The following is a 13,112-nucleotide window of genomic DNA, read 5'->3' as shown; positions in this document are numbered from 1 at the left end:
TGGGGAGTAATAGACTTAAAAGCACTATGTCTACATTTCTTGGACAAAGATGTTCAAACAAGCAGATCAGAGGTTCTGGATGTGAGTGTGGGCACAGAACCAAATGCATCAATAATAACAATCTCAGTTTTGTTACCATATCCACAGCGAAAGTCCTTAGTCTCCCTGGACATGAAGGCCAGCCAGAGCTCTGCAAAGCCCTGTGAACCAGACCCAGGGCGACTGCCCTCTCGCTTACACAGTACCAGCCTGGAAAGAGGGCCCAATTCTTAGGGCTCCCCGTTTCACTTCTACAATCAGATTCCTTTCAAGGATCTCACAGATAGTTTTTGGATACCGTTTCACTGGCCTCTTAAATGTTCTCTGCTTCAAATATATTTCTAAGGTAGTTTTGCCAAAAAACGATTCCGTCTCCTTAAACGGGCTCATTAAATAAGCTCCGAAGACGGCAGATTTAGAGGCAATTCTGTTTCACATTTCTCTAAGTCATTTTGCAATGACCACTGCCATGAAAAAGGATTTCCCACGTGTATTTTCTTTGCGGGAGATTTGTTTATTCAAACGTAATTACATAACCACTAAGCGTCCTGCAAAAAAAAAAAAAAAGTTCTTTTTAACATTCCTCAGCCTCGGGATTATTTGATTTGCTAACCTGGCTCACTTTTTCCTGGCATTAAAGGGAGAGTTAAAAAAAAAAAAAAGCCAGTTTTTGAAAACCTTTTGCGCACTTGGGCAGCACCGCGGCCTATGGGCACACGCGGGCAGGATGAGTCAGTGGGATACACTGCAAAGAAATGAGATTAGTTGTCCCCAAAGCTGCCTCGCTGGAGACCAGTTGCTAGAGGGGAACGTGGGCCCCTTCGGTAAGCAGGTGCAGGGCCCACCCCAGGCACTCATTCCATTTGCAGGACTCATCACACATTTGCTCCAGGCCCGTAAGACAGTTCGCAGGTCGTGGGTGCGCCCCGCGGAGAAGCAAGGCAGCCGCAAGCAGAGCGCGCAACGTTGCAGCGCAGCGGCCGCCAGGCCCCGTGGGGTCGTGCAAGGTTCAAATTCCGCCTCAGGATCCGGTTAAAGAGCAGGCTTGTTTTTCTTGTATTAGGGAAGTCACTCTTTCTGAGAGTAAAATGTGAACGTGACATGCAATCCACACACGCGAGGTGTGGGGATGGAAAACAGACCCCGCGAAAGTTTGGGCAGGGGCACGACCCCGCCAGCCGGGATGGGAGCCCCGACTATACTCCGATGCTGGGGTCCCTGACGCGGGCCCGGCCCGCCCCGCCTGTGCCCTGTGCAGGGGAGCCCCGAAAAGCCAGCCGGGGCGGGGGAGCAGCGGTCAGGAGAACCTCCAGGGCAGTGCCCTCTACACAGCCCTCCCGAGACCGCGGCACCCAGGCGCCTCCGGGGGCCCGGAACCTGTTCCCCTTCCTTTTGGGGGGAAGGTAGAGCGGACGGTGGGGCGGGGTGCCGTGCCGGGTGCGGGGTGACCAGACTGGAACGCGGGCGGGAACCGGGCAAGTCAGCGACAGGGCTGGGGGCCGGGGCCGAGTCTCCACTGCCTTCCCCCATCCCCCCGCCGGTGAGCCCTCGCGGGTGGCAGAGGAAGGCTCGGGACTCGGTGGGGCTCTGCCCGCGGGGACCCCCCCAAAGGGAGCGCGCCCACAAACGCACCCACGCGAAAAGCTCCCGGGCCTCGGCCTGACACTGTTACCCGGGCAACGACCCGGGAGCACAAAGTACACAACCCCCTTCCCTCGCGGGGCACGGGCCCGCGGGCCGGAGAGGGGCGCCCCCGTCCCGAGCGCGCGCCGTGCGGGCGCGGGCGTCCGAGCCGAGCGGAGCCCGGAGCCGCTTACCCGGTCGGGGGCTTGGCCGCCGAGGCGCGCGGCGCGTCCATGGAGCCGGCGGGCGGGGAGCGCGGGCGGCGCTCGGGCCCCGCGAGTCAGGCGCTCGCAGCCGCCGCCGCCGCCCTCATTCACTTTTTCCGCGCTGACCCATCGTCCTCCCTCGCGGGCCGGCGGAGGACAGCAGCGGGGCCGGGACGACGGAAGGGGCTGGAACCGACCCGCGCGGGCGGGAGCGCGGGCCGCGCGGGGAGGGGCCGGCGCGGGGCGGGGGCGCCGGGAGTAAGGTGCGCCGCGCCCCCGGGAGCGCCGCCCCCGCCGCCGCCGCGCGCCTCCCGAGCGGCGGACCCGGCCCGCGGCGCGCGTCCGGGACAGGGGCCCGGCGGCACCGGCGCCCGGGGGCGATTCCCGGCCCGCCGCCGCGCCGCCGCCCGCTTCCCCGGGACCTCCGGGCCCCGGGAGCGCGCCGCGCCGCGGCGGGGAGGAGCTGCGGAGGGGGAAGCACCTGGCAGCGGCGGGGCCCGGCGAGGGCGAGGTGGGCGGACCGGCGGGAGGACTGAGGTTGACGATCGAGGAGTGAGTGAGCGGTGCCAGGCTCGCTGCCCTGGAACCCAACAGAACCTCCATCCGGGCAACGGAGCTCCAGTCTCAAAGTGGGTGCCTGACCTGCAGCATCTGGGAGCCGGCTAGAAATGCAGATTCGGGCCCCGCCCCGGCGTCCGGAGCCGGAAGCTGCGGGCGCTGGAGCCGGCCCGGAGGTGCGCCCTGAGCTCGGGTGGACGCGCGCTCGACTTTGCCGAGTTGTTCTCGAGGCGCCGCGGTCGCGCTGCCCCGCGGTGGGTCCGAGTGCTGGCCGCGGGCAGAAATGCCAGCAGAGGTAGCCCGCGGAGGGCCCAGAGCAAGCCAGCCAGAGGCCCCCGGTCTGGCGAGCTTCACCCCACATGCCTCCTAACCACCCCAAAGCCACAAAAGGGATCTGGGCTAGTGCGAAAGTCTGACTAACAGAAATGACTCTTTGCTGTGTTTCCAACGACTAGACTAAAAGGCGAGTAAGTGAGCCTGCAGGGATCGGTGTCGGAGGAGGTGCTGCTTCGGATCTTAAACTTGGATGAGGAATCCCGAGGCCATCTTGAGCCGTCCTCCCGCTACCCTCCAGCTTTCCCATTAACGAAGCGGGGGCGGGGGGCGGTCTAGACACAGAATGCGAAGTCCTTGCCCAGACCTGAAAGGCCTTAAGTGCTGAGGCCGGGACGCCCACCCAGAAGCCTCTTCCTACCTCTGCTCTCGGCCTCGGAGCCCAGCGCCCCCGGCTCTGCCCACCTTAGGTCTCTGCCTAGGATGCTCTGCCACGGGATTGCCCGCCTGCACCGTCCCACCCTGCGATGCCTGCTCAGATACCGTACCACCTCCCCAGGGAGGCCCTCCCGGAGCCCTCTGTGTGAAAGCACAGACTTAGTATTGCTCCGCTTGTCCTGAGTTCTTTTTCTTCCAAGCATTTATCATTCTGTTTGTATATATATCAACAGTATATATATTTTAGTATATATTTGTTGTTTGCATGCATTTAAATGTTTGTTTATATTTATAAAGCACTGTTTATGCTTGCATTATAAACAAAATGTTGCTTATATATGAATGTATATATAAATTTTGTTTAGATAAGTATATAAACAATTATGGGTGCGTACATTATAAATCAGTGCAATATACATATATAAGTACATCTCATATTCAGCATGTTTCTGGCCACCTGTCTCCTCGCCTAGAATTTGATCTCAGTGAGTGTTGGGCCTTTGTCTGTTTCATGCATCACTGGACCCCCAGTATCTAGGACAGTGCCTGGCAGGTGGAGGGGGTGCTCCGTAAAATAACCAGTGCACTGAATGAATGAGTCTCCACGACTCCTTCCCCCTCTAGGTCTGGGGGTCAGGAGTCCCTCCTTGATCTGGACACCACATGGGAAAGCGCAGCCTGGGAGGGGCCAGAGCCGGGAAGTGGACCAAGGATTGTGGCCTGGAGCCTGCTGAGGATACAGGAGGAAGTGCCACTCATGGTTCACAGGTGACTGGAGGGCCTGGGACTGTGGCAGAATGAGTGGGGGTGAGGAATAGCTCAGTGTCCCCGTGGAGAAGGGGGTCAGAGCAGGTAGCTGTTTCTCAGCCAGACAGTCAACGTCCTAGAAAAATTAATAGGTGGAGGCAGTCTCCCACCTCCAGGCTGAGGTTCAAGTTGCTCTCATGGGATAGAGGCGTGGAAGGACCCAGAGGCCTGGACACCTCTGATTCCAGGAGGGCCACCAGGCATCTCAGACCCCGAAACCCAACAGGCACCTCTGTCCAGGAGTGGGGTGGAAGGCAAGGGCTGGGAAGAAATGCCACAAGGAGGATCAGACCTGCCACCCCACCAGAATGGTGGGCGGAGCTCCCAAGGCCCTCAGGGGAGAGTTCCAGTGGCAGGCCTGGCAGTCTCCTGGGTCAGCTGTGAAGGAGGGGCACAGAGCCTGGGAGGCAGGAAACCAGTTTCTCTGTTTGCAACCCAAACTTCCCTTACCGTGAGGATCCCTGCAGACCCCCCCGTGTAGAGGTGTGGTCCCAAACTGTGCAGTTAGATGGACACTTTCCAGTGTCTGCTATGTGCCAGCCATTGTGTGCAGGCTGGAAACAGCTGACCACCTCCCAGATGGAGCCACACCAGGGAAACAGAAGTACCAGGCAGGGGTTTAGCGTTTCCAGCCACAGGGTACCAGCAATAGATAGCTGAGAGCCTGAGGGTGGGGGCTCTGCCGTCTGTGGAGTCCTGAGCGGGACGCTCTCCTGGGTTTGCTTACTGACCTTCTACAGCAAATGCACACCTGCATGCAGGGGCCTGAATTCTGGGGGACAGGGGTTCCCAGCTGCTTCTTACCGACACACTCTTTTAAGTTTCCCTGACTGACTAAACTAGCACTTTTGCAGATATTAACTATCATTAAATGTTCTATCTGGGGTGTTGTAAATACCCAGGGATGTGCTGATACATCTTTTAAAATGGCTCAAAAAAAAAAAGCCCCCGTTTGCAGATTTTGTCAACTTTTACTGTGTGAATGCTCCCACCCTGGCCTGCCTCGAGCTACCATCACCCATCACGAGGTCACTGATGGCAGGGTGGGGGCCAGGCTCCCACACACACTGGCAGCTGCCTGTCTCACCTTCCTAAGTGTTGCAGGAAAGCTGAAGCTTTGCCCCTTTCCAGCACCCTCTCTGAGGCCTGGGCACCATGCTTGGGGTCCCTGTGCTGACCGTCACTGGCCCGTCCTGGCTACGGCTCTGGACGGCCGTGATGCAGCTCTTGACCGAAGGAGTGGGTGCTGTCACTGCTGCTGAGAATCAGTGTGAAGCCACCTCAGGGGCTCCCTTTCCTTGCCCTGACCCCAACGCCCCGCTTTGCTGCTCCCTCTCTGCCCAGACCTCCCCTTTCTGCTGGGCAGCAAACGCCCTCGGCACCGCACTCAGCCTGTGCACTCAGCCCCCGCCTCCAGGTGGGGTCCCTGCAACGCCCAGAGGCCCTCCAGCTACCCAGCATGCATCCGAGGAAAAGGAGGGGAGGAATGTACGTGACACACACACACCCCCCCAGGCAAATCAGCTTAGAGCAGGGCTTCCCAAACTTGAATACACGCAAGACACTCTGGGGCTCTTGTTAAAATGCAGCTCTTGGTCCAGTGGCTTCAGGGCTGTGGGACCTGAGACTCTGCATTTCTGACAAGCTCCCAGTGAGGCAGGGAAGCTAAGGTTTAGGCGCAAACACACTAGCCTCAGGCCTGATTCTCCACTTGCTAACAGAACTACTAAGAGTGAGTTCTTCTCCTTTCTAAGATTTAGTTTCCTCCTCTGAAATAGAAGAATCATCAGAGGGCTTCCCTGGTGGCGCAGTGGTTGAGAATCTGCCTGCCAATGCAGGGGACACGGGTTCGTGCCCTGGTCTGGGAAGATCCCACATGCCGTGGAGCAACTAGGCCCGTGAGCCACAACTACTGAGCCTGCATGTCTGGAGCCTGTGCTCTGCAACAAGAGAAGCTGTGACAGTGAGAGGCCCGCTCACCACGATGAAGAGTGGCCCCCGCTCGCTGCAACTAGAGAAAGCCCTCTCACAGAAACAAAGACCCAACACACCCAAAAATAAATAAATTAATTAATTAATTAAAAGCCATGCTCATAAAATCTTAAAAAAAAAAAAAAAGAATCATCAGAGGCAAATCCAGGTATTTCTGGGGCCTGATTATGCAATTTTAATTACCTTAAAAAAAAAAGCATACCATCACAGGGAACTATATTCAATATCTTGTAATAACCTATAATGAATTTGATAAAGAATATATAAGAATATATATATAGGGAATTCCCCAGCGATCCAGTGGTTAGGACTCTGCACTTTCACTGCTGAGGGCGCGGGTTTAATCCCTGGTCAAGGGAACTAAGATCCCACAAGCCATGCAGCATGGCCAAAAAAAAAAAAAATATATATATATATATATATATATATATATATATATATATAAAACATGTATAACTGAACCACTTTGCTGTACACCTGAAACACTGTAAATAAACTAAACTTCGATATAAAATTAAATTATATAGGGGCTTCCCTGGTGGCGCAGTGGTTGAGAGTCCGCCTGCTGATGCAGGGGACACAAGTTCGTGCCCCGGTCCGGGAAGATCCCACATGCCGCGGAGCGGCTAGGCCCGTGAGCCATGGCCGCTGAGCCTGCGCGTCCAGAGCCTGTGCCCCGCAACGGGAGAGGCCACAACAGTGAGAGGCCCGCATAGCGCAAAAAAAAAAAAAATTAAATTATATAAACTTACAATTAGGTAAATTACATTAAAAATTAGGGTAATAAATACTAAAAAAATTAAAAGCATACCATATGATCAATACCAATTTAGATATCAAAATGGATATTTATTTTGAATGTACTATGGACTGAATTGTGTGTGTCCCCGCCGCACCAAATTCCTAAGTTGAAGCCTTAACCCCCAGTGGGACTGTATTTGGAAATAGAGCCTTTCAGAGGGTAATTTAGGTTCCATGAGGCCATAAGGGTGGGGTCCCAGCTCTACAGGACTAGGGCCCTTATAAGAAGACAAGGCACCAGAGCTCACTCTCTCCCCATAAGTTTTCAAGTTTGCTTTAGGCTAGGATTTAATAACTTTTTTTAGGTTGGTAAGTTACTAAAACCAGACTGCATTTCATGTGAGATTATTAATTGACAATAGTAACTCAAAAAAACATTAATGTAGAGTCCTTGATTTTTATTGAGATATTCACATGCCATAGGAGTCCCCTCTTCCAAGTGTACACTCCGGTGGCCATCCAGTTGTCTGATTATACATAGAGGTGCCCAGCCATCACCACTATCTAAATTCAGAGCATGGTTATTACCGCCAAAATAAACCTTATGTCTTTTTCTCCCTATTCCTCCGTCTCCCTACCCCCTCAGGATCACTCACCTTTAGGTCTCCATGGATCGACCTGTTCAGGACATTTCAAGGAAACGCACTCATACAATAATGTGGCTTCCTCTTTGACATGTGTATGTGTAGACACATGTGTATGAACGTGTATACGTTTAATGAAGAATCATGACACATTTAAAGTAGGCAAACTGGAGAATTAACGTGAGCAACTTTGCATAACAAAGAGTCTAGATTATTTGGAGACAGTCAAAACAAATACAGTAGTAAAAAGGGCTTATGGCAAAGGTGGGTGTGGTAAAAAGTAAAGAATTCTACAGTTTGAAAATCAAGCAGAGAGTCTGATTGTGTGATGAGGGGGAATCGCCTAAAGAGATTTGCAGCTGTGACCCCTTTGTGGCTGTACCAAGAGCAGCTGGGGGTGGGCAAGCCAATCAAACCCTTAAAAGCATGGAGAATAATTTCAGGAGAACAAGAGTGAATATGACATCTTCTAGTTACATTTTGAACTCTAAACCCAACATTCCTAAGAGCTGAATAAAAATCCTTTGGAAATAATAGCAGATTACAGCATGCAATTGTGTCCAATAGCCATTTCTTTACATTGGTGGAAGATGAAGACCATAGTAACTGCCACTGAACTTGGTGAAAAGTACAAATGATGTTCTTTTCTTGGGAGGCATTAATTATGATTGTAAGTAGTGTGGTGGTAAAAAGTATCTGTTCAGGATTCTGAGACCCAGATTCAAATCCCAGAATTGAGCAAGTTTCTGAGCCTTCTGAGTATTGGTTCCTTACCTATAAAATGTGAATAATAATAGCATCTCTTAAATAATTTTGTTAAGAGCATGAAATAACAACATGTTTAATATAAAACTCAGATTTGTATGTACTCAATAAATACTGTTTATTTTTATGAAAAAAAATAATAATGTGGCTTTTTGCGTCTGGATTCTTTGACTGACAATGTTTTCAAGGTTCACCCATGTTGTAGCGTATGACAGGACTTAATTCCTTTTTATGGCCAAATACCATTCCCTTGCATGGATAGACCACATTTTGTTTATAGATTCATCAGCTGATGAATATGTTAAGTGGTTTTCAATTTTTGCCTATTATGAATAATACTGCTATGAACGTTCACATAGAGTTGACCTTTGAACAACACATGATGTGGGGCTTAGGGGCACCAACCCTTCCTACGGTGGGAAGTCTGAGTAAAATTCATAGTTGACCCTCCACAAGGTTGCTCTGTATCTGAGTCTCGGCATATGTGGATTCAACCAACTGTGGATCATGTAGTACTGTAGCATTTACTATTGAAATACATCCCAAAGAGTTCAAATTCGTGTTGTTCAAAGGTCAGCTGTACAAATTGTTGTGTGAACATGTTTTCATTCCTCTTTTGTATATTCCTAAGAGTAGAATTGCTGGGTCATATGGTAACTCTGTGTTTAACCCTATGAGAAACTTCCAAACTGTTTTTACAAAGTGGCTGCACCATTTTCCAGCCCCGCCAGCAATGAATGAGGGTTCCAGTTTCTCCGCAACCTAGGAAACACTTGTTAATGTCTGTCTTTGATCATAGCCATCCTAGTGGGTATGAAGTGGTATCTCATTGTGTTTGGGTTTTTTTAAATAAATAAATTTATTTATTTATTTTGGGCTATGTTGGGTCTTCATTGCTGTGCATGGGCTTTCTCTAATTGTGGCAAGTGGAGGCTTCTCTTGTTGTGGAGCACAGGCTCTAGGCACGCGGGCTTCAATAGTTGTGACACACGGGCTCAGTAGTTGTGGCCCATGGGCTCTAGAGTGCAGGCTCAGTAGTTGTGGCACACTGGCTTAGTTGCTCCACGGCATGTGGGATTTTCCCAGACCAGGGCTTGAACCTGTGTCCCCTGTACTGGCAGGCAGATTCTTAACCACTGCGCCACCAGGGAAGTCCCTCTCATTGTGGTTTTGATTTATGTTTCCCTAATGACATGATGTTAAGCAACTTTTCATGTGCTTTTTGGCTATTTGTGTGTCTCCTTTGGAGAAATGTGATTCAAGTTCTTGGTGCGTTTTGCAAATTAGATTGTTTATATTTCCAATTTGTGAGAGTTCTTTTTATATTCTACATACAAATCCCTATCATATATGATTTACAAAGATTTTATCCTTTTTTGGGTTATTCTTTCACACTCTTTTCTTTTTAGATTGAAGTATAGTTGATTTACAATGCTGTGTTCATTTCTACTGTACAGCAAAGTGATTCAGTTATACATACATTTTTTCATATTCTTTTCCATTATGGTTTATCACAGGATATTGAATATAGTTCCCTGTGCTCTACAGTAGGACCTTGTTGTTTATTTTATATCTAGCAGTTTGTATCTGCTAATCTCAAACTCCTAACTTATCTCTCCTCCACCTTCTTTCCCCTTTGGTAACTGTAAGTTTGTTTTCTATGTCTGTTCTTTCACACACTTGATGGTATTTTTTGAAGCACAGAATATTTTATTTTTGATGAAGTTCAATTAATTTATATTTTTCTCTTGTTGCTGTGCCATATCTAAGAAATCATTGACTAATCTAAGGTCTGTTTGTAGAGTATTAATCCTCCTTTAAAAAAATGGCAGTATATTTTTTCCAAAGTAGTAGCTTATGGGTAAGGCCAAGCACAGGAAAGATTGGGAAGTAGCCCTAGTGTGTCTTCAGAGACTTGGGTCCTCTTCTTCTGCAGCCTGTTCTTTAATTAGGAGCTCTTGAAAATAGCTCTTTGTAGCCTAGTCTGTTGCTCCTTGTCAGGGCTAATTCCATCTGAAGAGCTACCAGACATTCATCCAAGGCATGGAATCCACAAAGTGCTGTCAGGTATTAGCAATTAAGGAGTTCATGCAGGGCAGGGCTCTGATTCCCAGGAATCCTGAAACCACCCTCAAGGGATGGAAGGGATTTGGGGGTCATACTGCCTCTGAACCGCGAGTCCCTTGGTGGAATAGGAGCCGGAATAGGAACCGAGAGAGATGGGATGGGACCACGGTTGGATTAGGCATGAGGTGGTTGGTTCTGGGCTGTTCTTGGTTGAGGTCTCTGGGAGAGGTTCATATACACTGAGCCTCAAAATCACAAGTCTGGGAGCTGACTCAGCCCTGTCCTCATTCCTGGTTTGTTTCTCTTGGACCAGCCTCTGGCACCTACCAGAAGACACACATCTTTCTGTCTTCTCTCTCTTCTAATAATAGTTAGACAGCAAGTATGTATTGACTGAGTTATTAGCCATATTCATAGTTAACATTTAAGGACAGCTACTAGGGGCAAAGCACTGTGTTCAATTCATTAACAACACTAATTATATAATGTTTAAAGTGACCCGAAAGGTAGGTACTATTGTTGTCCCCATTTTAGGGATGAAAAAACTAAGAATTGGGGGAGTTAACTAAGTTGCCGAAGGTCGCACAGAGCAAGGATTCAAAGCCCAGGAAACTTTACCAAAGACCCTGTGTCCTCTGCTGTTATGCGAAGACAGTTCTTCTAATCTATGCCCAACACCCAGTTGCCCTGTGACCCATTCAACACAGAAGCAGTTGCCGCCCCTCATATTTGTCAGCAAATGTGTTCAGAACTCACTGCCAAGCAGCAAATGGAGAGAACGTGCAGGTCTGGCTCTCCTGCCACTTTGTCACGAAGCTTTTATTTTAGCCGCCAGCTGTCGTAATTTTTCTCCTGGTGAGATCATACCAAGAGCTGTGCTTTCCCCTCGTGCCTTGTCAAGAGGAAGCGTCTCTGAGTCTCTTGGATGAGATATTCAGCCCCTGAATTTATGTAACATCACACCTACACCCGCAACCCGCACAAGGATTATGCAATTGGGTTTAGGATTCCTTGCAGTGTTTTCTAGAATTATGAGCCTCTTTGGGACACACATCTTTGGAGTTTTGACTAAAGAGGATTTTCTGACCTAGGCCGATGTCTGTTCTGTCATTATACATGGTTTTGCCTTCAAGAACTTGCCAGATTTTAACTCAGCTGGAGGTTCAGACCATACTAGTTTACAAGTAAGACTATATCCTTCACATATGTTCAGTATCATTCATTCTGATGTCATTCCAAAAACCAAAGCTGGGATGAACAGCATTCCATATTCTTTCACACTTTTCTGCGTATTAAAAACTCTGTTATCTAACATAGCTCGAGAGTGGAAGGAGCCAGCCAAAGAAATCTAATGACATTTCTAAATTTCTGATTTTTGGTTTCGAATATTAGCAGTTTGTTGGGCCAATCCATAGCCTCCTTCCCAAAGGGATAGCTTCATCTTTTTCTTGTGTCTATGGGCTACATTTATCAAGGAGAAGAAAGAGAACGGAATGTGTTCTGTATTCTTGTATTCCCAAACATTTACTATGTAGGATGGCTCCACACCAGCACCTGCACTGTGCTTACCTCTAGCACCGGGCCAGTCTGGATACGAGGATGGACGGGGGATGGACCACAAAAAAAAAAAAAAAAAAAAAAAAAGTCATAGCCAAATTTTAGCAAGTTGAATTCAGTAATATGTAAAAAACTATGTAATATGATAAAACATAGCTACCAAAGAGATTTGTTCTAGGAATGAAAAGTTGGTTTAATTTTTAAAAAATCAATCAGTGTATTTCACTGTATTAATAAAATAAAAAATAAAAACCATATGATCATCTCAATTAGTACAGCATGTGGTCACATTCAAACATCCATTCATTTAGAGATTAAAAAAAAAAGCTACTCAGTAAATGATGAATAGATGAGAACTTAACTGATAAAAGGTCTCTGTGACATTACACTTAATCATGAAAGGATGAATATTTTCCTCCTAGAATCATGAGTGAAGCAAGAACATTTGCTGTATCCTCCTCCAGGCAATGGCGTACTGGAGACTATAACACTCTAATAAGGCAGAAAAGGAAAAAAAAAAAGCTATCCAGATTGAAAAGGAAAAAAGAAAACTGTCTTTATTCGTAGCCATGATTATGTTAAAAAAATCTGATGGACTCTATATAAGAAAAGCCACTAGTAAAGTGGTCTTAGCAAGGTTGCAGGATACAAGATTAATATAAAAATTAAATGTCTTTCTATATTCTAGCAACAAACAATATAAAAAATTGAAATTAGTAAAACAATATCATTTAAAATAGCATAAAATAAGAAATATTTAGAGAGAAATCTGACAAAAGAGGTACAAGACCCAAACACTGAAATCTAAAAAAAGTTAGAGAATTTAATGAAGAACTAAATAAATGGAGGGCTATACATACTATAGAGATCAGAAGACTAGGATTTTAAGATGTCAATTTTCCCCAAACTGATCTATAAGTTCAGCGAAATCCCAATGAAAATTCCAATGGCTTTCTTGTAGAATTTGACAAGCTGATTCTAAAATTCATATGGAAATGTCCAGAACCCAGTATACCCAAAAAACCTTTGAAAAATAAGAACAAAGTTGAAGAACTAATGCTATCCGATTTCATCAAGACATTCTAGTTGACACACTGCTAAAACATTTGCATTAGTATAAAGCTAGACAAACAAATCAATAGAACAGAATAAAGAATTCAGAAATATACCCACACGTATATGGACGACTGATTTTCAACAACTGGGCAATTCAGTACAGAAAGGTTATATTTTTCAACACATGTGCTAGAGCAAGTGGATATGCATACACAAAAGGGTTGACTTTGATTCAAACGTGTGCAATATATAAAAGTTAACTGAAAGGAGATCATAGGCCCAAAATCATAATTTCTGAAAGAATACATAGAAAAAAATCTTTGTGACCTTGAGTTAGACAAAGATT

The 13,112-nt window shown here is 47.7% G+C and overlaps 1 protein-coding gene across 2 annotated transcripts in view; it reads right to left on the bottom strand.

Moving 5' to 3' along the window:
- The window catches only part of COBL (cordon-bleu WH2 repeat protein), a gene marked incomplete at both ends in the record, with an annotated part of 262,009 nt that extends 260,106 nt beyond the window's left edge, over window positions 1-1,903 (bottom strand). Inside the window, one exon of one of the 2 annotated variants that reach the window (XM_079710932.1) lies at window positions 1,857-1,903. In XM_079710932.1, the coding sequence (XP_079567058.1) occupies window positions 1,857-1,897 (41 nt within the window). The remainder of the gene's footprint in view (window positions 1-1,856) is intronic. The other variant, XM_079710933.1, reaches the window with a different exon arrangement.
- Window positions 1,904-13,112: the final 11,209 nt, after the last annotated feature.

Source organism: Hyperoodon ampullatus (genome assembly GCF_949752795.1).
Source record: "Hyperoodon ampullatus genome assembly, chromosome: 9".
Lineage (NCBI taxonomy): Eukaryota > Metazoa > Chordata > Mammalia > Artiodactyla > Ziphiidae > Hyperoodon > Hyperoodon ampullatus.
Note: the sequence above shows the minus strand (reverse complement) of the source record. Positions and strands in the feature narration are given on the sequence as shown.